This window comes from Calonectris borealis, chromosome 2, assembly GCF_964195595.1.
Source record: "Calonectris borealis chromosome 2, bCalBor7.hap1.2, whole genome shotgun sequence".
NCBI lineage: Eukaryota > Metazoa > Chordata > Aves > Procellariiformes > Procellariidae > Calonectris > Calonectris borealis.
In genome coordinates, this window is record NC_134313.1 from 47346913 (window position 1) to 47373826 (window position 26914).

Below are 26914 nucleotides of genomic sequence, written 5' to 3' on the forward strand. Positions count from 1 at the left end.
GTGACTCTCCCCACTTACATTTCTGAGTTGTTTCTCAGCTGGTAGTTTCTCACGCTCGTGACTGGAGTGCAAGGAAAGAAATACGGTAAGTATACTGTAACAGTCGTCGTACATACCTGCAGGCATTAAAATAAGTAAATAGACTATTGTGAGATGTAGAAACAGACAAAAACAGAAAGAAAAGTGTCTAAAATCACTAGTGCCAGCAGCTACCACAAGGAAATTGTCCTTTTGTCTTGCTCACATATCCCAGAAGATAAGCATTTGCTCCTAAGCAGCCAGTGAGGCCCAGGTTCACCCCATCTAAATTCAGGGACTCCACGGTTGCAACTAGGTAATTGACCTCCAACTCTGCAGCCACCAGAGAGCCACCGCCACCTCTAGAGAGAAAGATTTGCCGCACATGGGATGTTCTACATGTGCCCAGCCTCCCCGCCACGTGCCATGTTCAGCCAGAGCTCCTGGCAGGCGACCAGCCTGAGACTGCAGCTCGTGCACAGCAAGGACGCAGGATCTGTGTGTCTTTCATTAAGGACCTAGTTTTTTGGTTGGTACTTAAAATTACACTGTGTATCAAAAACAATCCACTGCTTCAATTTAAGTTACTTCCTGATTTATGCAAATTTGAAGTCCCTAGTCAGTATGAGCAGCTAAAGACTTGCTTCGAACTTGTAAACTTATTGCTTCCCTTCCTTTTAAGGAGGATGTTATGAAAAGACTAATATTCAGGTAATCAACAGAAAGAAGTTCCTAGACGTCCTAGCAATACTAGACAGCTATAATGGCAGATTACCTACTATACAGTAGAGACACAGACATTGCAATCCAAATGGATGAAGAGACTTTATCAGGTCCTTCTACTAGTTTTCCATATACCCATTTTGAAGTAAACATGAATGAAACCAAAAATGTTTGAAATAGAGCACAGTAGGTGGTGTTTTCACTGCCTGCTTTGCATTCGCCAAAAATCAAAGGATGTTTTTACATGAGATAACTGTATTTCAGTTATGCATATTTTTCAACATAACATAGTTCAATATAACATAGTTATATTTCATTTGAAACTAATGTTAAGGTTTTTATCTTAGTTGAGATCAATTTACATTTCAAAATAAATGAAGATACACCCCAAAAAAAAGACTTAGAAAAGATTTCTGTAGCTATCTGGAGAGAAATTACTGGAACACACAGCCATAATAATAATATATTTTCCAAGCACAAGGTTTCATGCACTCTGTGGATTGTTATAAATCAGCTCAGGTAGGACATTTATAGAAGCCCTCAAGCTGAGATTCAGCTGTGTGCAGTTGTGACGATTTGTCAGACAATTGTATCTCAAGCCTTTGTTTCCCTGTATCTCAAAGATTAGAAGCTTATGGGCAAAGCGCATCTACAAGAGATAGATGAAACTGGGAGTAGTTCGGTCTTCACAAAGCTTAGGTCAGGTTTTGTTTCTGAAAACTTAACTCTGGGACAGTTCAATCTGAGGTCAAGTTTTTGCCAAAGACCCAAAGTCCAAAGGGAGCTAAAAGGATAGCTAGCCTGGAGCCAGTGGCTACATATTTAAAGCAGTAGCCTATCTTCACAGCTAGGTAGGAAAAAAAATAATCCTTTCAAGTAACCTTTTAAAGCTTTGACAGTTTAATATATAAGTATATATGCATATATCCTTAAATTGTTCACCCTGCCCATGGAAACACTGAGCTTTTGGATCAGAAGCATTAGTCAACATGATAAAAAAATTAGAAAAAGAAAGATAGCTCTGCCAGATTCTTGGCAAAATATTATCTACATTGTGATTTCCTCACAGAGAGAAAGGTGATGAATTGAGGAGAAGCAAATGCAGGCCAAGGGGCAGAAGGGCACTTAGGAAGACGGCTTCGTCTAATCTATGGGCTGAAGATTAGATATTCAATTCCAGTCAAAGGAATGGTACTCCGGGTTATGTTGTGGGTGTGGAAGATACCGTGATGGGTTCTTTCCAAGTTTAAATGCAGACTGGTTTATACAAGATTATTTTTGGTTAAAGTCACTGTGACATAGTTTCTTTCAGTTGCCTGATTATGTGAGTTTATAAAAAAAAAAAAAAAAGAAATTGTATGGTTCTTTCTCAGATCAAACAGTTTCTTTCCTGCCGTTTTTTTGCCAAGTTATAATAAAATAAGGACTGTGACCTGAGCAGGATCTCCTAGAGCTAATAAAAAGGAAAAACAGCCTGAATAAGAGTTCATGCTACAAAGTTAATGTAAAAAACCAGTATTTTTTAAAAAATTTAAAGGATGAAGACAAAAAAGTATAAACAGAAAAGCTCTTGTAAGCACTACAGCTCTACAAAACATATGCTGTTCTCCCAGTTTCAGGTATGATCTGGCAAGGTACTAACTGCTCCCTGAACTTTTGGAGTCAGTAAGGCACCACTCCTAAACAACGTAAAATAACTCTTAGGAGGCATTTTCTTTACGTCTGACAATAAATCTTTGCTAGCTGATCTTAAGTTTAATCCTATAGTATCTTCTATAGGATTCTATACTGGGTCTTGCTGGCTTATGTTGTGGCTTGTTTTGGTTTTTTTTTCCAAAAAGTAATAAGGAACTGTGTGGTTTTTATGTGTTTAAGTAGTTTATGCTAGGTTTTTGTAATGTACTATGAGAAAGCCAAACTTTTCCCAATAGTAGGGGAAGCAGCTGTCAAACACAGAGCTCCAGCTCCAAATTGTTAAAATAATAATTGTTACAAACCTGACCTCTCACAAACAGAGGTCTTTTGGAAACCATGGAGTTTACACAGGACTAATGGGAGTCAACATGGGACTCTACTCCTCATCTTGCTCATTTGAAACCTGAATTTTTGTTAGGATGTCTCATTGCAGTGCTCAACAGTCTCGAATCCTTTGCAAGACCTGGGGGCAAATGTGTGGCACAATGAAAGAAGGCTGGGCAGTGGAAAGACTCTCCTGAGAGCTGAGAAAACCCTTTTTCCCTACCAACCTTACCCACTCCTTCAAACACGGAAGCAAAAAGCTTCAAGTGAACTTCCTCAGGGTGCCTCCCATCAGTGAACAAAGATGGCTGCAAACTGGAAAGCCGACATCCTGCAGCTAAGAGGAGCTAAAATCCAGCTATCATCGATGGCATGGGCCTGCTCCAGCAGTCCATTCATGGGGATCGCTCCTCCCCCTCTTCCTCCTACTGAAGGACAAATTTCACCTCTGATGTGCCAACAGAGAACCCAACTAGCAAGATGCTGCTCTGAGCAATGAGCAGGACTAGGCAAAGGAGGAGGAGCTGGACTGCCATAGCATGCACAGCTCTCAAGGACTGAAGGAAATGCACTCTTTCTGACCCCATGGAGGGGAAAAATAGTACAACCTATGGGAAACGTGCACATCTCTGTACCAATCTGTGGAGAGCTTGCAGAGAATTGACCATGTGCCTCAACCTATGGTTATTCACACTTTTAGCTCCAAAATTTTCCCTTTTCGTATTTAAAACACTAATTGTTTTCCTCCCAGTATCATCCAGGTTGCTGATGCAAGCCAAGGTGATTGCTTTTCCCTGAACCTTATGTCCTTTTGTTGGCTCAGAGTAGAGGCTGCTGAAGCTATGTCTGAACTGATGGGAAGAGAGTATCTATATGGCCAACCCATTGGTCTACAATGGAGCAACCCTGTCTCCAGGGGGGAGGGAAGAGAAAGTATACAATAGTATATACAAAAAATACATATAGCATACATAAAACATACCGGCAAGTCTGCCTAAGAGTGGGCAGAGAAAGGGGTTCCAGTGTGCACTCATTTCCCTAAAGAAAGGTCATCTCAACACTTAAAATGGTCTGAAAACTCCTCAGAAAGACTTCCTCAAAAATGGTGGAAAAACAGAAAAATTATGACAAGCAGGTATTCACTAGAGAAACTTGCAGAGAAACCCACATTTGCACAACTTACTAAAAGTGCTGTAGAAAAGTTCTGATGGTTTCCTTCCTCCCCATTTAACAACATACTTAAGTTATAACCAAAGCATAAAATTGAAAATTATGAAAATGTTCAAAATATGGGAACCTTTTGTCTATACCCTTTTCATTCCAATGGCATGATCTTCCCCAAAGCCATACAATGCCACATGGAAACTCCAAAGCCTAGAGGTAAAATGGCCCCATCATGCCTTATCAGGACATCTGAGGCTGACCTCCATTAGTAACAACTAGGGATAACTGACTCTAGACACATAGTTAGCTCCAGGAAGTTTTCTGTACCTATCCTAAACCCTCTACAACATTTAATCTTCATGTATCTCTTCTTCTTACAACAGGCAGAGATCTCCTTTGTTGTCTTGAGGCAAAAATACATATGGTTATGGTAATAGTCTCCTAATTGTTCTTTCCAATGTAAGCGATGAAAAAGTGCCTAGGTGCAGAGGTATGGAGGAAGATGTCCGACTAGTTCTGCTACATGAGCAAGCTGTGTGGGGTTATGAGAGGATCAATCACTAGCAAGGAAAAATGGAGAAAAATGGATGAAACCTAGTTTGACAGCCCTCTATAGATTGCAAATAAATGCAAAAGCACACAACATAACTGCTACATGTCACTAAGTTGATGCAGTATCATCGGAGTAGAGCAGCAGTGGGAGAGCAACTCTACAGGTAAAATACTTCAAGCATTGAAAAACAAAACAAAAAAAAACAAAACAAAACATGTCTTCTCCATTCTTATATACCCACCAACATTAAATACCTATATGTACTTTGGAAATCCATGTTTGCTGTACTCTGTTGCACGTTATCAAGTACCAGCAGGTGAGATCCACTTTTCCATCCAAACAATTTACAACCTGCCCTCATTAGCCACTGTAAATATTATATAATCAAGAGAACAGTACTATTTACTTACAAGGATAAGCACAGTTTCCAACAGCTTGCTTGTTTTTCTAAGGGATAATTTTGGGATTGAATTAAAGAACTGCATACGTAATTTATTAATCTTTATATTTAGGGAAACAAAGAGAGCTCCCAGAAGACCTCCAAGCATTCCAAGGAGGATGGTCGGAATGAAGGCCAAGACATTCATGTCCAGCAAGTTCTTAACCTGAGTCAAAGAAAGGAGAAAAAAATGTTCTAAGCATCCTGCCCGTGACATGAAATATTGCACCGTCTCTTACAAAACCTGATACCACAAAGTAATTTCCATACAGGAAATAAATCTTTCCTTGCCGTTTAGGGAGAACAGCTAATTAATTTAAAGCTGATCTCATGAGAGATGGTGTACTCTTCTTGTACATCTCACAGGAGTGGAACCAGCAGGTAGACACTGGTGTTGACACACATAGCAGAAACCTCTATGATGCACTGCAGTTACCACAAGCACTCAGCACTTCAGGTTACATCCAAATAACATGACATATTGGCCTTAACAAACACTTCAAAAGACTCCGCCGAACCAGAACTTTGCTCACTGTGTCTATATCTACATCATAATTTGGGAAAGTTCATTTATTAAGTGTCAACCTGCATCCATGTGCATTGAGATCATTTATAAGTAAATTTATTTAAGTAAAACTGTGAAAATTGATGCTGATCTGGAACAACTCGCAGAACAACAAATCACAAACGCAGAATATAATCTGGCAGCTGAAATATTAATTGAATTTTCTGCTTGATACCTTGAACAGGCAGCAAGGATGAGAATAATATCATGTTTTTATTTTATCTTCCAGCCAACAAAAAGGGGTCAACAGATCGGTGGTGATCTATTAAAGGCTGTGAGGATATTATTTCCTTAGCCCAGGCTTAGAGTTACAGAGCTTTTTGTTAAGATTAGGATCTGGACAGAGTAAGAGCTCTCAAAATGCTCAAAAACCTACCTGGCAAGAAGCAGTAAGAGTTGCCTGCAAAAAAACCTAAACGGGTATAATCTTGGGGGTAGCGGAGAGGAGAAACTGTCAGCCTTCCTTAAATTGCATGAGCAAGTGCACAGGCCCCCTCACAGTTCAAACTCTTTTTTATTCCTCCTCCTCTTCTTCTTGACATTTATCTTATTCTTGTTCTTGCTACAACTAGCCTAGACTTTAACAAATCCACCGGGTGGCTGTACTAAACACTGGTGGTATTTCCTGAGAGGAGGAATGCCAGGGTCAAAATCCAGCCAAGCTTGAAGAGTTGGTCCATAGGGGGTTGCAGACTGAGAAACCGGGTCTGGAAGAGGAAGAATCCCAGCAGCCATTCCCAGGCACAAGAAGCCCAACACCTGCAGGATACACTCGCAGGGAGTGGGGAGAGACTTAAGGTGTATCGTGCCTTATAATCAGGACTACAACCACCACATATGTAGGTATTCTATGTACCAAGCAAAACTTTAATAATGCTATTTTTACCAATAGCTGCAACCAAATCCATCCTTTTCCAAAGGATTTAAAGAGATCTTAAATGTTTAAGATGTTGAAATTCAGAAAGAAGTAGCTTAATCTGAAGTAGAAAAATTCTACTTACTACAGGATCCAAATATCTTGCATTATATCCTACTTAATTCCAATCCTGCATTAAAACTAAAAATGGACATACATGGGTTTATTGTTTTCTCTCCCTACCTCCATTTTTCCTAAGGGAAAGATATACCGAGATGTTTGTTTTAAAGTAATATATGCACATTACACTGCACGTGTGTGGCAATAAAAGTAAAGTCAAGCGAGTGCTCCACACACTGGGAATGAAAGGTGGCACAGTGTGTTATTTGTTTTTGTTGTAGTATCAACCACAGGCTTTGGCCAGTCATTAAGAAAAATATGTTACCTACAGAGCAAGTTTCACCTTTACAAATAATCCAATGGTCTACGTAAAAATAAAGTGAAGCTTCCTGAAAATTTCATGCTCTGGAGTACAATAAATTCCCCTTGTAACATTATGCTACATAGAATGAAACTAAAGAAAACAAATAGTTTTCTTGAGAAACATAACCCACAAGCTTTCAACTCAGAGTTTATCCACTGTAAACTGTGTTGGTTAATGCCACAAAACATGAAAGAAGCAAAATTTCCCCTGAGCCCCATCTTCAGTGAAATGAAAATGTTTCTGGTTATCTGTACCACATTGAGAGCCAAAAACTATTGAACGCTGCCAGAAGTCATGTTGGTAATAATTTTAGTTATCTCTTCCCCTCTAAGGACACTAAGAGAAGATAGAAGGAGACAGAATCCACTGCTCTTTTCAGATAACATCCTGAAAGGAGTGTTAAAAGAGCAATGCTTATTGTAAAAGAGCAATTAAAGTGAATCCACTCTCTCCTGTGCATGCAGCTGTTCATTACACAATACTCTGGCTTCAGCAATGAATCTGGCTTCAGAAGGCCTGACCTCCTCCCTGTCCAGGCAGTCTCACCTTTCTGCCACAAATTTTTATCTTCCTGGTTGTGTCACTGCAACCGTTTGGGGGACTGCATTATGAGTTAGTCCACAAAAAGGATGTGGGTTAAAAACCAATGTCTTCTCCGCTTGCCCCAGCTAAACTTGTAGTAAAGCAAATATACCCCAAATACTTTTGCATAGCATACGCAAAATCATTATATCAGGCAGCATGCACACAAAAAAATGTTGCCCATTTTCCCCACCAAGGTATGCCACTTGTGGAAAATACCATAATCTCTGGTTTCTGCATTGCTAGAGAGATACAAGCCAGGAGAAATTCAGAGATCAATGGAAGTGATCAGGGAATTACCTTAGGAAAAATTTACTTAGTAGCAAAAAGTGGATTGGGATTCAGAAGACCATGGTTTTGTTTGTAGCTCTCTAATTGATCCTCAAGTCAGATACAAAGAAGGATATTTAGGCAGGAAGAAGTGAAGATCATGATACTTGCACATCGCTATTGAATCATCTTGCAATAACAATGAGCGAAAGACATGATAATAAAAGCAACTATTTTTAGGTGGACCCAAGCTAAAATTCAAAGATCAAGATTGTGTTGTGCTAGAAGGAATAACGTAAAGGTAGCTGAGGCTGAAGGTCACCTCCGTTGTGCAACCAGGAACAAACAGTGATTACATGTTTTCAAATGTTTAATCTGTAAGCACCAAGGAACAGGGGCACAGTACAGCAATGCCTGCAGCAACAACGGAGAGCTCAAGCCAGCTACAGAAGGAGAGGATACCCTATTTAAGAGCTTCTCTGCTTTTTCCTTTACTTCGAAATATCCCTCTCCCATCCAGCACCAATACAGAAAGTTATCTTAGTAACTTATATGATTAGCTAATAAGCAAACAGTAGATGCTTTGTCTATTTGTTCACTTTAATTCAGAACAAAACAACTCTGTGTTATATCTAAGTGATTACCAGTTGTAAAGTGTGAAGGCTTCCATATCTACTGATCTGATAATTGTACATATACCAACCTTTCCCCTTCTCCGCCCCCCTTCCCCGCTACTCCCCCAGCAACAACGCTGAAAGAGACAAGCCTAAAACCCTGCATCTGTTTCCTCCTACACCCACACAGTACGTACCCAAAATATAATTCTTTTCTCTGCTTCAAAAAATCCAAAATGACCTCTGTAAACAAACCCATAGAGAGAAGAGGACAGTAAATCCGTGGTGAAGGTAGCCATCAAGCAGCAGAAGAAGGTTTGCCAGGCCAGCCTGATGTCCCAGAACGAAGACACTTCTTCTAACGTGAACAAGAGCCCGCCGATGGGGGCACGAAATACTCAAGCTATCCCTGCTCCTGCGCCAGCCGTAATGAAACTGCGCCTGCAACAGGTAGAAGAGTCAAAATTTGGGTACCAGGGGAAAAAAACAGAAACAAAAAACCTCCGTAAACATCATTTCCTGTCAAAGGTGATTTATGGGGCTGAGTTTAAAGACCTGCTGGTTTATTTTGAGGTTGTTATAGTGCCTTGCCACGCTAGGATTTGAGTTCAGATCTGTCCGTCTCGACCTCTGGCCTTGACAAAACCCTCAACCCTATAACATCGCGCGGGGACCCCCGCGCCATGCCAGCGAGCTGCTGAACCAGCGCCCACCAGCCTAACGCCAGGCAGATGTGCCACTTCACACCCTGGAAGCAGTGCAGTCACAGGGGTGAAATACTGCAGGGAAAAAAGGTAAGGAAGTTTGGGATTCACTAGAGAATGCGAGTACAGCCCCGGAGCCTGTAGGCTCAACGTGCCGCCTCAGTCTGTAAATGTCCGAGAAACCTATGGGGAACATATATGCCCTTTCTCCCTCCCTGTAAAGGCGGGGAGCTCACTTACACCCCGAAGACCAACAAACTTCTGTTGCTGTAAGCTGCACTAGGAGCTCAAATGGCAGAGATCTGCACTGTGAGCCAGTTCCAGTAAAGAAAAAAAAAAAAGAAAAAAAAAGAAGAAGAAAAAAAATATAATTATAGTGTTATAAAGAAAGGCATTAATGGACAGTCTTCCTTTATATATTTATTATTATTTATTTTCCCCCACACAACATAATTTTCTTTCCAAAGCACCCATTTCATTATATGAAAACAACATCCTGCATCAGACAAATGTTACATTTTTAAGGAAGGCCACAGTGTGCAAAACAGAGAGAAGGATATAGAAAGAGGAAATAAAATTATGCTTGAATTCTGCCTTGGAAAATTAGATTCAAGTCCAGTCCAGCCTTTGCAGGGGATACGGGGATGATGCTGACACATATAATGCACTAATCACTAGTGCTCACCAGCTTATAAAACTTGCATCTTCTGGATGTGCTACCTGAGACCTCAGAGATAATTTGCAGAAATGCTGAGCATTCAGTACTAGCTGAAGTCAACAAGTACACAAAACACTTGAGTATTTTTAATATTAAGAAATGCCAAGTTCTCAGCAAAAAACCCAACAGAACAGAGTCATCTGCAAACATTAGGGGGCCCTTTTGACTTTTCTGTGGTGTCCACAAATTTTGTCAGTATAAAGATGGGTGGCAATAAGGATAATGGACAGAAAATAAGGGAAAAGATGAGAGAGTTCATGTGTCAAAGCCCTTAACAAAGCCCACTAGTAAAGCTACACAGGCAATTTCATGTCTAATATTTCCCAACTCACAAATACTGAGTTAGACACTCTTGTGCATGGATTTTTACTTACACGTTGTATCTTCACAGTGACATCATTTCCAGCAGCAGGCAACTCAAAAGGTACTGCACGCTGCAGTAGAAGCTGGGCGAGCTTTGCTTGGACGTCTCCAACTCCTTGCTCCAGTCGGTTGTACATGCTACGTGTCCCACCAGTAGTATCAACAATGAAATTGAACCCCTCCTACACAGCCGTTACAGCTGCCCGATGGAGGGACGTCTTAAGATCCTCCAACATCCTAACGCCTGCTGAGTTACTGCTCTGCCCGTGACTGTACTTGGAGAGGGTACATCTCTTGAGCCTACTTAATAACTCCAAAAGATACCGGGGGAGCGGGAGTCTTTCATCCTGGTCTTTGTAAAGAAGCGAGGTCTCGCTTAGACTGAAATCTGTCTCTGCTGCTCGCTGCGAAGGGGACTTCCACACAACCTGTCTCTCCCAGGATGGTTCCTGACTGCAAGCTAACGCTTCTTTCTAATTATATTATAACTGGATCCTGCAGAGAAAAACAAAAGTTCTCGCTGCTTCTCTTGCCGCAATTGCTGATTTCTTCCATGACTAACATGGAAGTCTCAGGCTTATTTAAATGACTGATCTTAAAAGGCTCAAGGCAAAGGAGTTCCCCTATCTTCCCTTTAGCGCTTTTTGATTTTCTTTTAACCTACAGATAGCTCACAGTGGCTATTCATTTGAATTATTTGTATTTCTTTAGGAAATTAACACATGGGAGTCTTTCTTTTTTCCCTTGCTTTAGAAAAAAAACAGTATTGTATAAGGTTTTGTATGTCAACATGACAATAAATACCACCCGGAAGACATAAACTGGTTTGTAATTTCTTTTTCTGGAAACGAATCTCATTAATTTCAGTAGAACTGTTCACAAGAGAGAGCTTACCAGAGTTATCTCACAGACACGCATGAGCAGAGAAAAGCCAGATTAAAAAAGTGTCACAAACTATTTACTTTTTCAAAGCTAGAGAAATAAAGCATGAGCCCCCTGTGCACATTGAGCAATTCCCATCATCTCTTTTTTCCTGGGCCAGCATCATTAGAGGATAAAGCCTATGTCTAAAAATCCAGCATTTTTCTCCCTCCTTATACAACCCAGAAGGCAACGGGAAAAGGTCTTCAGTGTTAATGTATTATTTCACAAGCGTTCGATAAAACAACTTGTGAACTTTCTTTTAATTAAAGAACTTTAAAGCTGTTTAATTAAACAACTTTCTTTTAATTAGAGCGGATGGCTTTTTCCCCATTCCGAAGTGACAAACAGCAGAAAGGCTGAAAGATTGCTGGAGCAGCATCTCCACTTCCCTTCCAGACGCAAGGGGCTCACCAGCGACTCGCCAGACACCCCCGGGGTGCCGAGGGCGGGCGGCAGGGCGGCACCCCCAGAGCCCACAGCAATGCCCAGCACTTACTTATCAGCTGAATTCCGAAACCTGGTGAGGATCGGGAGGTGGATGCCAAGGGTGTCCGACTGCAGCTGGCTCAGGCCACAACCCAGGAGAGCACTAAAAGTGATGTTGTATAATTGAGAGCACTCTTTTGGTAAATTATTCATAAATCAGCCATGGTTTAAAGGCAGGGGAGGATAGAGCCTTAGCCGGCATGCAGCAGCAAAACTAGATTGGTTTCAACAGATTTAAACACAGAAAATGTTGAACACGTCTTTTAAATATGCAAAGTCCCGTTGACATAAAGCAGGAGGCTATTAAAGACTTTCAGATGCTTGACTCAGAGACTTAAATGTCTTTTTTGCAAGGAGTGTTGTGATGATAGACCATGAAATGCCTTTTGAAGAACTGCATCTTAATGTCTGCCCAAGTGTGGTGACACGTCAGCCTACAGACCGTCATTTCAATCATCTGTTCCCAGGTTAATGACCATGGCAGTCAGAGCAGCCCTACTTCTAACAGAAGATGTGTAATGATTTAAATTATTACAGTGTGTTCCCAGGCAGCACTTCAAACTACATTTAAAAGGGAAAAAAAAAATGCAAACCCTTAGTGAAATGAAAAGTCTATTCATTGTATAATCTTGGAAGACTTTTCTACAAGACTTAAATTAGGAGCCTTAACGAATCTCTCAGAGGCTTTTAGCAACTTACGTGTGTTTATGTTTAATAAAAATGGTGGAGGGTTCCAGCTAAATTAAATTAAACTAGCTCTTAATTCCTATGTTTTGAAAAGGCATCACGTTAATACCGTGCTGACTTTCTTCATGGAAATATGATTCAATTCTTTGGCTCATGCATCACTGTTACCAACCCAGCACAAAGGAAAAAAAAATCACAGCTGCAGTCTCTGAGCTCCTGGAGACAAATGTCTGAAAGCAAAGAAAACAAAAGAAACCTAAAGGGAGAGCTAAACCTTGGTAATCATTGTCTGGAAGGTTTGTGGCTGCCTCTGACTAACCATGCGCTCCTATTTTTGAACATCTGAGTCATCCCCTAGGGTGCTGCACCTCTGTGCAAATAAATAAATAAAATATAAACCCACAGAGTAACAGAAAATGTGAAAGGGTGGTGGGGAGGAGGATAGGTTTGGTCAGGGCAGTGAAGACGAAGAGAACAAACCTCAAGGATGAATACTTCCCAAAACCAAAAAGGATCAGAAATAAAACCTCAAACCAGCCAACAAACAATCTATATCGTATTAGCAGAGACCAATTTTACCACCTCTGCTCAAGATACGGTTTAATAATGGTAATAAAGTTCAGTAGGATTCTCCTCTAAACGGTGAATAAAAGAAATTATGTCACTTACCAAAACAGAAAAGCCCAAAATCTGGCCTCAAGTTACTAAGTTTGGCTCTGTTGCAACATAGTAAATCTTAAGAACCGCGCTGACCTACAGAGCAGGACTGGGCAGCCCTCCTCTCCCCTTCTCGCCAGGCCCCGGACCACAATAGGGGGATGGGGATTCTCTTTCTTTGTGTATAGCAAGAGGGGATAAAACATCATCTTTCAAAAACACTATAAAGTCTACTTTTCCCTAACTAGAAACACAGCATTACACTACTGCATGAACAACAAGCAGCTCCAACCTGACTTGCAATCTGCCATCTGCAGAGCTTGCAAAGCAGTGCCTGGTTTCTGCGGTTGCCCTTAGCTGGCACCGGCGGCTGCCGTGTTTGTAAGCTGGAAACACGGACCCCAAGGGCCTGGCTGTCCGTCACTGTGTGCCTTGCACAGCCACTTACAGCACTTCCGCAAAACTGTAAATTTGTTGCCCCTTTTGTGCGCAGCCACTTGAGACTGGCTTTATTTTTGTACAGACTTTGCATAGTTAAAAGCAGTTATACGAGATGCAAAGCAGCCGGCAGGCCATAGCTGCGGGACAGGTTACTTTTCAGAAACAAAACTGACTGCGGTTGTCCAGATAACTTCTTGCTGAGCCTCACAGGGAATCATACTAGGCAACCAAGCCAGTATTTAAAACACGCAGCAAAAAAAATGTTTTTCTTCACTGCATGGCATGAATAGTTGCGCTAGTGCAAAGGAGGGGACAGCACAGGTGAAAAGAGCTCCCAATGCAGGATATTTTTTAAGGCAGCGTTGCCACCAAGACAGACATTGCAAACCCGTACCCTCAGCCTGATAGCTTTAACTTTTGTCTGCTATTTCTTACCCCAAATGGATCATGGGACCTTCTGGCCCACAGAAAAGCCCGGAAGCTACAGCCAGCACGCATGAGACAAACGTCCCTAAAAAGGTCTTGATGTTAAAAAGATGTTGAATAGAAGTGCCATTCAAATACCCAATGATTTCTGGCAAGCCAGATGGTGAACCTGCTGGGCAAAAGAACTGCAAAGGGAAAAAAAAAAAAAGAGAAACAGAGTCAACAGTCATTAGACATTGATGTGTTAGATGCGTCTATGGACACAGTTTTTAAGTCCAGCCCTCACCTTGCTCTGTTCACAAACAAACTTTCCCAAAATTAACAGATGACGTAGATATACATATAACTTCTGGCTACGCACAAAAATTCCAGCTCCCAACAGTGTTGCTATGCGTGTACTGGGGGTAATGAGAGAAGAAAACGACTGACGAGGGCCCCTGCCATCCCCCCAATGCCTGAAGTCAAGCGGCCTCTTGTCTTTGCAGAGACTGTCTGCGGGGCAGGGCGTACGTGTGAACCTGCGCGATTTGTCCTGCCAGTTCAGACTTTCGATAGCTTAAAACTGGTCCATTATTACCCGTAAAACAGCAAACTCCCTTTTCCTACTGTTGCTGGGTTTCGGGGTAAGTTCAGCAAAACATTCACTTTTTCTCTCACCTATGCTGTTAATTGCCTGCCTGTAATTAAATTGAACACAGCAGGACAGTAAATGACAGAAAGGCTCAACATTTTAGCCTTGCTGCCTCGTAAAAGTACCGATCTGGGCTATGAGCGATACCCACATAGCACAGCTAAAAGATCAATCTAAAACCAACAGTAACTTTTATAAGGACTGATGGTCTTTGGCTTAGGCCCCTTCCAAACACTGAGTTTTCACATGTTACACCAGCTGCCACTTGTATTTATTTTATAAACACCACATGCTAAGTGTAAATTGCACCGCCACCACCACTGATTTCACCCCAGACACTTTTATACAAGTTAATGGGCGGTGGAATCCAGCTTTAGGCTGAAGGCCAAGAAAGACCTCTCCAATTGGGTTGTATAATAGAGGGGGGTTTTAAAATAAAATACTGAATTAACCAGTGTTTGGAAGAGAAAGAGATTTGGTTTATCACAGCGTTATAGGCTTGTTGCGTAGGAGACGTAACACTTACCAGCGCTGAGCCTGAAGAGAGAACCACCATGGCCAGCCCAGACCCGAGCGCACACAGCCAGGTCGTGTGGATGTTGCCATCCTGTCAGGTGGACAAATAGATTACTACATCGGCACCCATAGACCGGGTCCTGCTTTTCAATGATCTTTTGTCCCACAGATTTCTGCAGGCAGAAGTTGTACCATAGGGAAAAACCAAAACAAGCAGTGCAGGCTTTTTAGAAGGACAGGAGTGAGTAACGGTAAGGTGAATGATGACTTTCAGAGTCAAGTCATGTTTTTTTTCCAGGACTTCTTTCCCACCTCTAAAAATACTATAAAGGATACGCTGTTACTCACCAAGGCCCTTTTCAGGTCAGAAGCAGAGTTAAAGGACCTTAAGAACATGCACAAGAAAACACTAAATTGTGTCTTCAGGAGACATTTTGGTGGAATGGAGGCTTCAAAGTCTTACATCAGTAATTACCTTTATGAATTTGCGGCTATTATTAGTAGACAGAATACATGTGAGCAAGCTCTTTCCTGCTTTATTTTAACCAAAAGGACATCTCTCATACTAGGCCTTCTCACATTTAAAAAACACGTTTCAGTCTCCCTGGGTTTTTGGTTTGTTTGTTTGTGCTTGGGCTGACCGCAGCCGTGCTGTCTCCAGAACTCCTCAGCTCCCACATACTTTGCCGCCTTCCGCGGCGCTCAGCTGTGATTCATTGCGTGCGCAGGTCAGACACATCCCTTGCATTTCTGAGGTCACAGCGTTACAGCCGGCCACCGCAGCCTTCCCGGCAGCGTGTCCCATCAAGGCTTTTGTAAGCCCATCGTGCAGCGCAGCCAAACAGCAAAGCAAAGTTCATGAAAATGAGTTTTGCTCATCTGCAAATGATGATGGGAAGGTCTTCCAGGGCAGGAATTACATGTTTGTCAGAGCCTGTGAGAGCTTACCTCCTGTTCCTCTGTATTAAATACAATAGGACAAATTTTATAATAAAACAGGACCAACAGTGTGTGTAACAGTTGTGGTGATGCCCTGGAGTCAAACTGTGGTTTCTTTCTATATATACTTTATTTATACTTTAGTGTGTGTATATATACACGCATGCATGTATATACTACAAATGCATATATACATGTATGCATGTGTATTCATCCACTGTTTATATATTTTATAAACATACGCATAGTTTGTATATAAGAAACTCCAGGGAAATAATATTCCAAGAGCACCATATATGCTTTCCTCATGGAAAACCTAAACTTGTTCATTTCATGCATATTCCCTCTGATATATTCAGCCTCCATCTGTTCCACAGAATAAGTCTTCCGTTGCATTTCTATGAAGTGATTGAGATCTGTCCTTCAGCAGTTGGCAGCATTATTGCATTATCTTGATTTCACAGAATAGTGCAGGACACATCCATGTCTCCCTTGTACCGGAGAGCCCAGAACTGGACACAGTACTCCAGATGTGGCCTCACCAGTGCTGAATAGAGGGGAAGGATCACCTCCCTTGACCTGCTGGCAACAGTCCTCCTAATGTAGCCCAGGAGGCTGTTGGCTGAATGGCAACACAATCATCTTTTCTATCAAGCACTGCTTCCTCCCAGTTTTGCTTTTGTCTGCAAGTTTGCTGAGGGTGCACTCTGTGCCATCATCCAGGTCATTAGTGAAGATATCCAACAGTGTTTGGCCCCAGTATTGAGCCCTGGGGTACACCTGGTCTCCTCTGGGATTCTTCCAAGCAGATCCCTCAACAGACCGAAGTGCTCTCCTGAAGTCCAGAATTGTAATCCTCCTTTTTGCTTTTTCCCCCTCATCTCAGGATCCTGCACACCACCATCCCATGGTCACTGTTGCCCCCAACCTTCACATCTCTGACCAGTCTTTCCTTGTCTGTAAGTACAAGGTCCAGCAGAGCACGTCCCCTCATTGGCTTCTCAATCATCTATCAGGAAGTTGTTATCAACGCACTCCAGAAACCTCATGGATTGCTTGTGCCCTGCTGTGTTGTCCTTCCAGCAGATACTGGGGTGGTTGGCTAAAGACCCCTATGAGGATCTGGGCCAGTGACCATAAGACTTCTTCCAATTGTCTGAAGAGAGCCTTGTCTAATTCTTCATGAGCTGGTGTCCCGAACCAATGTCGGGAGAGGTTTCAATACGATCCCAAGAGTGAGACTAAGACACAAACAAGGTCAAATGCCGTCAATTTTAAAGATCCTAAAAAACTTCTATTATCAAAAGTAAAACTGCGTAGCGATAGGCTAGATTAGAACAAAGACAGAAATTAAGCAAGCATTCGGGATAGAGATGCAACAATAGTCACCCCCATGGATCCGCGGCATCCCGAGGGTCCAAGTCCTTCGGTGTTTCGGCGGTGGGCGGTCGCACACCCCCCCACACCCACCCACCCCCACACCCCGGGGCTTGTCTTGGCAGCCCCTGTTACCCTCACTCAGGGGCTGCGGTTTCCATGGCAACGGCAGGTACTCGCACGGGCCCGCGCCCCGGGCGGCTCCAGCCTCGCTCTTCAGGCGGCTGCACGTGCGCACGCGCTCCTCGCCGCCGCGGCTGGCGCAGGCTCTCTCGCGACCTTCGGTTGACCCCAACCGAGTCCTGCGCGCAGCGCAGCCCCTGCAAACCGGAGGTCTCCCAGGCCGTAGCCGTTCTTACCGTATTCAGAGGATTCTTCGCTTAGACAAGCAATCTTTGAGACAGATGTTCTGCAGTTCAGCGCCTCACAGCTGGCGGTCTATGGCAGACACCCACAGCAATGTTGGTGCGCCCTCTAACCCTGATCCGCAACCTCTCAACCGATTCCCATCTGTCCCAAGGCAGAGCTCCATCCATTCCCACTGCTTTCGCACAACAAGGAGCAACTGCCCCTCCTAACCATCCCGGTGTGTCCTCCCTAAAGAGCCTGTATCCGGCCACTGCAGCGCTCCGGCCGTGTCAGCTATCCCACCATACCTGTGCAGACAAGGAGCTCATCTGCCACGCTCCAGCCTCAGCCAGCGGCCCAGGCGCTGCCCGCAGCCCCAGACTGCAGAGCTGCGCCCTCCCTCGGGAGCTGGCTCTGGGTTGTGGCCTCTGCGGAGTCAGGGGTAATTTCTCCCCTGGGTGCTGGGGACCATGTCCAGCAGCTCCTCGCCACCGTTGCCGAGCACAAAAGCACTGTCAGCCCAGACCCTGGCCCCCTTCTGCACAAATTGCTGCGTCTGCTGGCTGCACGCCATGCTTGATGGTTATGCAGGCTGCCCCCAGCACCAGCTGACGGGATGCCTGACCCTCTCTGCTCGGGATGCAGCTGGAACAGAAGCTCAAAGCCCCTTTCTCACAAGAAGCTCTTCAGTATTCATACTATCTACCACAGATACCACAAACCAGGTGAAAATTTTACCACCTGCTTCTCTCTACAGGTGAGAAAAGCAAGCAGTCAGAGTCAGAGATGCCTTAACATTTACATTGCTTTTAGCCATTCAGTGATTTTTACCACTACCATCCCAATTATCACAGAGGTGATGATACCCATCAAGGACAAATTAATCATTCCACAATCTATTACAGCATTAGCAAAAGATAGCTGCCCCAGACGTAGAAAGAAATAACATATCTGGTACAAGGTCCATATTCACTAAGTACCTTAAGAGAAACCTAATCCCTTCCCTTGGACATCAACAATACCTAAAGCAGCACGTGTCCCTTATGCACAAGGAGGAAGAGGAAGGCCGCAACATTTTAAAGACTGTCTTCATCAATCTCATGACAAGAACACCATCAGATATTATACTGTACTATAGGCTAAGTTGTAGCAAAGGACACCAAAGCATGCCTACACAAAGCACCGCAGGATATCTGATGTCCACACCTACCTAGACAGGCAGCACCTCTAGTCAGTTAAAACTTTACAATGTGGATTTTCTAATAAACAAACACAGAAGAGGTCACTCTGACTTTGTCTTGCTCACCTGCAGGTAATTTTCCACCAGGTCCCATTTCAATTTGATGAGAGAGTCAATTATCTGATGAATCAAAAACCCCAGCATCCCAACTGCTGTTCCGATTAGCCCCATCAGCAGCCATCGATCCCACTCTTTTCTAGAAATAGGAAAACACAGTTACCTCTCAGCTTATAGCACAGGACTGTTTGCCATGCTTCCTCTCAAAAAAATGCAAGTTCCATTTTTAGAGCATTTGGATTATTAACCGTGACTGCATGAGCAAGAGGCTGTTTTTGCCATTATCTCTTTAAAAAGTGTACACTCAACAATACTCTACCTTCAGGTGAAAGCCATTTCCATTTGGGTAAGGAACGTGGTTGGATGTTTTGGTTTTGTTTTTGGTTTTGTTTTTTTTAATATATAAGTAACAGCGCAATCTGCTTTCAGATGCTGATTGTTTGATGCCATCTCAAAATTCAATTATGTGACTCAGTAATTAAGCATTCAGTACAGCACTCAGAACTCATTTCAAAGCAATTCCTGTTTTCTTTTACTGCAACTAATGCACCGAGGACCTATCATATAAATCTGCAAGCCTTTACCTCTAGGTTCTGTCTTTCCTAAAGTTATACTGCTAATAATAATTGTGCACCAATAATAATTTCTGATTTATTTCTAGTATCATCTAGGACTAGAGCACCCCTACTGAGATTCAAACACCATGTTTCCTGCAGGTTACACTAAGAGGCAGTGAATTTTAAGAAAAGTCTCAGTAGAACAGTCCCCCAAACCCCTGCAAAGTCTCTTCCTTTTAAGTTGTATACATTGAGTAGTTAATAATTTTTTTTTTGCATATTCAATAATTTGTCAAAAGCAAAGGCATAAGCACTTTCAAAAAATGCTTTTAATCAAAGGTGCTTGCCACTTGGCCCCCTTCTACATTCTACTGAAGTATTTTCCTGTGTACAGAAACAATAAATAATGTTTTCTTAATTCCTTCTGCTATCAGGCATCTCCCTGGATTGTCCAAATTACCCATAGCTTAGAGACAACTTAACGGTATTTAAGGTAAGTTTACCTGCATGTTTTCTCTTGTAGCCACTTCTTACAAACTTTACTGTGTGAAGGCAAATAATCCAAACTCTCATGGGCTATCAGGTGTTCTCTCTTCTCCTCCTTGCAGTGATAATATGCTAAACTGCTTCTGCTGATGCTGTGTTGCCTCCTAAAATCCTGAGAATGAATCAAATCAGGCCCATGATCTTCTGCCATTAACATCTCCTCTTCAGCATTTTCCACGTGTGTCCTACGGGAAAAAAAGCGATGACATTACAGTGGCCTCCAAGAATCTTTGGGATGCCAACAAGAACGATGTGAGCCCAAGACCAGTCTCCTTGAGACTGAAGAGAGAGGAATGGAAAACCACACGAGGATGGAGCAGCTGAGGTGCAAAGATTGGCTGGTTTGTGTTTGGCCTTGGTGTGCTGTGGCTATGCATAAACCCAGCACCGCCGAAGCAACAAAAACTTGTCTGAGCTGGAGCTCTCTGGTGAAGAAGTTACTCCAAGAACAGACTGACCACGGTAGCAAGATTATCGCACCGGCTCCTTGCTGACTGTTCAGAGGACAGGAATGTTTAAGCTGTAGGGGCTTTGTCTGTTCTAAAGAGATGATTACTTGCTGTGCTTTGGGCTGTCCAAAGATCCTGATCCACTAATCTAATCATGCAGTTTAATTAAATAAAACAAAATCTAGGTTGCAGTGACATTCAGTTAAACCCTGAATTCTCCATATTATATAGGCACCCTAAAAAAGCCTATTCTCTAACACAATTTCCTTTGAATTTACACATCACATTTATTTTTAGATAGATAAAAACCATTCACTAGACTACCAAACTCACTACAGCTTGGATACTTCACTCAAGGTAGTTTGCAAGTTGGCAGTTCAATCAAAGCAGAGAAAGACTTGATGCATGTCAAATATTTACTGTAAAGAAAAATCGGTAACATGCTGTGTGTTTGCCACCTCCAAGGTATGTTTTTGGTTACTGAAGACAGAGCAGAGAGAGATTGCTGCTGCTCTCCATTTACTGGCACGTGGACCAATTTGGAAAGGTCTCTTCTCAAATAATGAGGAAACATAAATAGTTCCTGGTTGTCAGTTAGTGAGTACTAAATGGCAAGAGAGAAAAAAAGATCTTTACACAAGCCACATGCAAATTATCTGAAACCATGCCTTTTGGACTTACAGTTTTTGCAATGCTGAAAGTTTCCTTGTGGCCCACTAACTCACACTTCTCGAATGTAACGAAACACATCGTCAAGGCGGTACTGCCCGGGGCAGGGGGGCACCTCCAGATCAGGACATGGCAACGGTCTAAGTCCGAGTTCTTATACCATGGCTGTGGGTTTTTTTTCCAGCTCAATCAGGGTTTTCATTCTAGAGATTTCAAAAGTACTATGCAAATTCCAGACCTGGCAACTCTCAGTCTGAGAAAAACGAAAAAGAGTTAAAGAAGAGAAGTGGTCTAGGTGGAAACCAAAGACTTTAGAAAATAATTGTTGCTGGAAACTGTGTGAATGGCTACGAGCAACAGTAAATGCATTAGAAAAGTTACAGATGTAGGGAAAGAAATTTATCTTTGCTACCATACATCCATAGAGAAGTTATCTGACAACAAACACACGTTGTGTGATCAATTAAATCACTCCAGTCAAATGTGAATTGAGGAGGAATAACCAGGTTCCGATTTTGACTTGTTCTTATCTAAAAAGTGGCAAGTGCTTTATTAAACACAGCAGCTCAGACCTTAGTTTTGGGTTTAAGCACAAAAATGTTTTGAGATTAGATTGCTAATTTGTGCTTGTACAAAAGTTGGGTTTAACTTGTCCTATTCCAAGTTCAAAATGGAGCAAAGGAAAGCGGAGCCCAGACGAGCAAAGCAGGCACCTGAGCAGAGCTCCTTGCTGGGACCACGCTGCTGCTTCATTCAGGGATGCCCAGCCTGGCTACTTTTCTAGGGGAAAGGAACGAGGCTAAGTCACACTGCTCTCAGACAACACGGATATACCTCATTCCATGTCACGATGATTTGTTATGTAAACAGGATGGCTGTTTTTCCTCAAACAGGAATACCATTACCATCCGTAAGAGCCTACCTGAGCATTTGCCTTTGCTGTCCCTCGTTGCCAACAAAGCTGACAACTCCTCTTCCATCAGACGCGAATCCAACCCAGTCTCTGCAGCAGCTGCTCAGCTGTACTGCAAATTTTCACAGGCACCCACTCGTGCATTCAAATTTTAAAACACAAAAAAGAGTGGGTTTTCAAACTTTGACCCCTAATTTTTTTTTTTCCACAGACTCCTCTATAGTTAACTTAAACCCACCAGTACGCTCGCTTATCTGAAATACATGTCATGAACCTCTGAGAAGCAGTGCACAAATGGCCAGGGTCCAAAAGCTAGAAGGCAAAAAGCAGAGAGATATTTGAGATTGCAGGGGGGCACAGCTGCATCCCAGAGGTGCAGGAGTTGAGACGACTCTACAGAGGATAGATACAAAATATGTACACACACAGGGTATTTGTCCATTAATTTACAATGAAACCTGAAGACATTTTCCCTCCTTAAGAGAAAAATAGTTATTTTCAGAATACTTAGATGAAAAAGGTAAATGCAGATTAGGGTTGTAAAAGCATTCTGTACAAGAAATTCCTCTGCTAGAAATACATACTGCTTAATAGCCCTGTTAGAATTTGACCCAAAACCTATGCATTTTGGCTGTCATTGTTAAATATGCTCACACACACACATACACCCTCCCCCCCCCCCCCCCCCCCCCCAATAACCAAACATGAGTTTTCATCTTTCTCCTGCAAATTATTCTGGAGGTGTATTATCAGTCCTGTAAAGTCTGCATAAGGATTATCCTGCTTTCTGCAATAAGTTTTCATCTCCAAACATCACACAAGGATATCTCTGCTTATCCAAGAGCTTCTATAACTCAAATTTTGCCATGGATAAAGGCAATCAGAGGCAGTGATGAAAGAATACCTTCTTAATACTGGAAGATAAAATTCCACTCCTTGAGGAGAACAGAAAATCCAGGCTGTGGCCAGTTCCCAGGTTTTCCCCTCATTTCTGACTGCGATACCTGCTTCTGCAAGGCTTGCTACCTTACTTACAAGTGTTCTTACCTCGGAGGGATCACAGCCTAATTGGGAACTGCTGCTTTGGAGACAAGGAGGGAATGGAGGAGTCTGTATTCCGTGTTCAACACCGCAGAAACCTAGCAGCTACACGCTTCTTTGAGTAAATGCTTTAAGGATTCAAGTTATAAACTCAATTTTACTCTGTTGGGGGAGAGTTATGAAATATCAATGTGGGGAAAAAGCATGCCTTCAAGCCTCCAATACCCCATTTGGGAGCCACAGAGCTCCTTGTTCCCCTCCCAAGCAGCTTCCATGCAGACGACGGGACTCCTCACACAAGGGCAGAGTAAGGAGGGTGGGCAGACACCAGCATGGCTCTCTCCTCCTCAGTAAGCATACGCAGGCTGAGCTAGGCTCCCTCCAGTTAGGACCTGGAAGGTAGCTCCCTTGAAATTAGAAAGATCAGCAAAGGATCAGACCACTGCTACTTGGTGATCTAGATTATAGGTGAGGTGTGGTGAACAGAAGAAATGCAGCTACCACATGATTATCACTAGCTGGCCATCCCAACACGAAGTTTTGAGCTACCCCATCTAACTCCTCTCCCAAATAACTGGGGAGAAGGAGGAACACAATTTTATTTGCTAAAATGTTTTGTAAGTGTGAGAATATATGCATGCATGCACATGCATGTGTTCTTTATCCTTTAGAAGACCAGGGTGGAATAATCCCAACCAATACCGTGAAAATACAAAATAAACATTGCTAAATTACAAGCAAATAAGAACCACCCACCAAACAGCATGGATGATACAGCATGAATTTAATACCAAAACATTTTGCCACTTGTCTTTAAATAGTACAGACATAAATCAGATTCCAGCTATTACACATAAAAGCACCTACCACAGAACTCTAATTCTTGCTGTGGTTGTACTAAACCACTCCTACCTGGGCACAAATTACTGGTCACCTGTATATCTAGATAGCTATATAATATAATTCCAGCTGTGTGGCAGCAGGCATGTAAAAACCAACCAAATAATTAGTTGGCACCCCAGTTCTATGTAGACAGAGAACAGCATATTTTTTGAATGGTGTCAGGAGTTGTATATGCTTAAATTATATGAATTCCTTCTCTCTCCACTGCCCCCTTGTCTTCAGTTACAGGCTCATTAGTGCAGCGTATGCGATTTGTGCATCTGTCAAGTAAAGCAGTGCACCATTTTTGCTGGCTTTTGTTTTAATATTAATTATCATAGAGATATTATAGAGTCATAAAATCACAAAAATACAGTAAAGCATTAGATATTGAGAGTTAATTTGAGAGTTGTTACACTGAACGAGTAACACAATTCTGAATAAATCTGAAGGTAAAAGTGAAGAGTACTTGAAATGCCAGAAGAAACAGTTACCACTCTGAGGAACATGAGCAGTTCAGAATATTTTTTTTTTAACAGATTGAAAGCAGGGCAGTAGAATGAAGAGCTTCTGAAGCAGTACTCTGTTCACAGCATCCCACTCTGAAGATCAAAACCATTACACTACTAATTGAGGTGACACTCAAAGATTTTAAATTATGAGTGTTTAATGCACAATTTGAATGACAGCTCAAGGAAGCAAATAATTATCACAGTGATTGAATAGCGATATAAAAACATCGCTAACTGGAAACATCATGGCTATAAATTTTCATTTCACGTTATTTCAGTAGTTAAAGTTACAGCATTTAAGGAATGAACGTATAGTACTAACTTAGCATGAGAATTTTGCTATAAATGCAACGACTTGTACATTTGATGCTGACTATAAGGACATAAATGTTTGAAACATTTTCTGATAAGGCTACAACAAATCTAATATATTGTTACCGGTTAGTAGTACCTTATGAGATTGTAAATTTAATCTGCAAATCTCAATACAGAAAACAATGCACATACGAGAGGAAACTGTTTCAGAAAACACAAACTAAGATGACACTGACACTCTCCATGAATCCTGAAACGGTGATGTTGTGGCAAGGAGTTATTTTAGAGATTTCTCAGAAGCAGACGGTCCCATAGTTCAAAGTGCGACACACCACCCAGAGATGAGAAATAATGCTCTCTCCTGAAACTGCAGTCCAGCAAACAACAAACAGTGGAAGAAACCGTCAGCCAGAAAAGGCAGGGGTCAGGGTTGCTGGCAATTCACTTGATACCGCGACAAAAGCAAAGAGCTTTTAGCATAGACTTTTCTCATTAATAGTATTGACTCTATTAACTACACGCATACACTTCAACTTAAAACTGCCGATCACCAATCACTTCAATTAACCTGGGAACTAAAGAGCCATCCGTCAGCATCACACACTCCCATGCTTTTGGTTTACACATGGTGGCAAGTTTTGCCTATCAAAACCTGAAAGAAAGGGAGTCATCTCAACCTGCTGTACTTCACCACAAAGTTTAACAATTTTACATGCAGGAATATTCTATCTCAAAAAAGTGAAAGAGGTGAATAGAACTGGGTTAAGTCCTGTCAGGCTGAATTTAAGGAGTTCCAAGTGCTAGTTCATCTCCCAGAGTCATTCTGCAAGGCTCAACCCTCTCTCCCATATTAACTCCATTTTCATTACACTGGAAAGATCTGCTAGAAACACTCTCTCCCACATCTTCATGAGAACTTCACAGCTCTACTGTTTGAGCTGTTCTCATCCTAACTGTAACAGCTTTTATTCCTGTGACAATCGGAAAAAAATAGCCAATTTTTCATGGTCTATTCTCAAGTCAAGTCAGTAACAGATGTGTTTACCTCTACCAGGTTTCTTCTTTTCTTGATAATTTTTAATCAGTAGAAATTGCAGAGGGAAATCAAACCCTTCCCACCTCCCTTTCTCATTCCTGCATGCTTTAAAATATAATAATAGTAATACAATAATAATAATGATAATTCAAAATGAAAACAGCCAATGTGTGTGATCAGCAGATCTACACATCTATAATAGTCACCAGGGAGCAGAGTGGGAACAAGCACAAAGCAGCTGATGAAAACCTTCCTTGTTTATGTCTGCATAGCCATTCCTTCAGTACTTCTGAGTTAACAAATACAGAGTATTTTTTTAAACCCAAACTGCATAGTATATACATTATAAAACCATGTTTACATTTTATCCATACGGCATATATTACAAGCAGAAGGTTGTGATGCTTCTGTTAAGAAATGGTGAAAAGTCATAAATTAGTATAGAAAACATGCATTATATCAAGAGATCCCAAGCACTGGTTATTTGTGCATTATCTCATCATCATCCATTAAGTTATCCATTTATACATTTTGGCACTAGTATAAATACTAAAAGGCTTTCTATATTTATCGCTATTTTAAAATGGTAAAGACTGAAAAACATCATGGAACTGTTTGAATATGGGAATGCTACTTGAGAGCTGGTATATGACGCGTATTTTATAGAATGGAATTCACTATACATTCATTTACAACTGTTCATCAATTGAGCTGAAGGTATACATCCATTTAGTAAAAAAAAGAAAAAAAACAGCAACAAAAACATTACAAACTGCATTAACACTAAGGTAATGTAGAAAGCTGATATTTTAACCATTGAATAGAGAACTCATTCCTATGGAAGTTGAGATTAGCTAGTGAAATGTGTTCTTTTGTATTTTTTTAAAGAAGAATAAATAAGTTATTTTCATACTTCCAGCATTACAGGCCATATATTCTTCATACCATTTCAGCCCATGATCAGTTGGGTCTGCAACAGAAAAGGTATAATACACTGTTTCAGGGAATAACGCAACCACCAGAACAGATAAAAGAAGAAAACCCTCTCCCACAATTGTTTCATTTGTGGAGTTAACACAGATGCATTAACAAGTTTTAAAGCTTTTTTTTAATTATTATTATTAAAGAAAGACCACAGGTGTTCATCATGTTCCTCCAATACCTCCCCACCTCAGAAATCTTCCTAGGCTTCA

General features: G+C 41.8%; 1 protein-coding gene across 1 annotated transcript in view; it reads right to left on the reverse strand.

Moving 5' to 3' along the window:
• The window catches only part of LOC142078253 (chloride channel protein C-like), a gene marked incomplete at its 5' end in the record, with an annotated part of 79400 nt that extends 59288 nt beyond the window's left edge, over nucleotides 1–20112 (reverse strand). Inside the window, 8 exon segments of the mRNA XM_075140708.1 lie at nucleotides 19–116; nucleotides 4888–5082; nucleotides 8485–8728; nucleotides 11493–11585; nucleotides 13703–13878; nucleotides 14851–14931; nucleotides 18811–18940; nucleotides 19862–20112. Of these exon segments, the coding sequence (XP_074996809.1) occupies nucleotides 19–116; nucleotides 4888–5082; nucleotides 8485–8728; nucleotides 11493–11585; nucleotides 13703–13878; nucleotides 14851–14931; nucleotides 18811–18940; nucleotides 19862–20112 (1268 nt within the window).
• Nucleotides 20113–26914: the final 6802 nt, after the last annotated feature.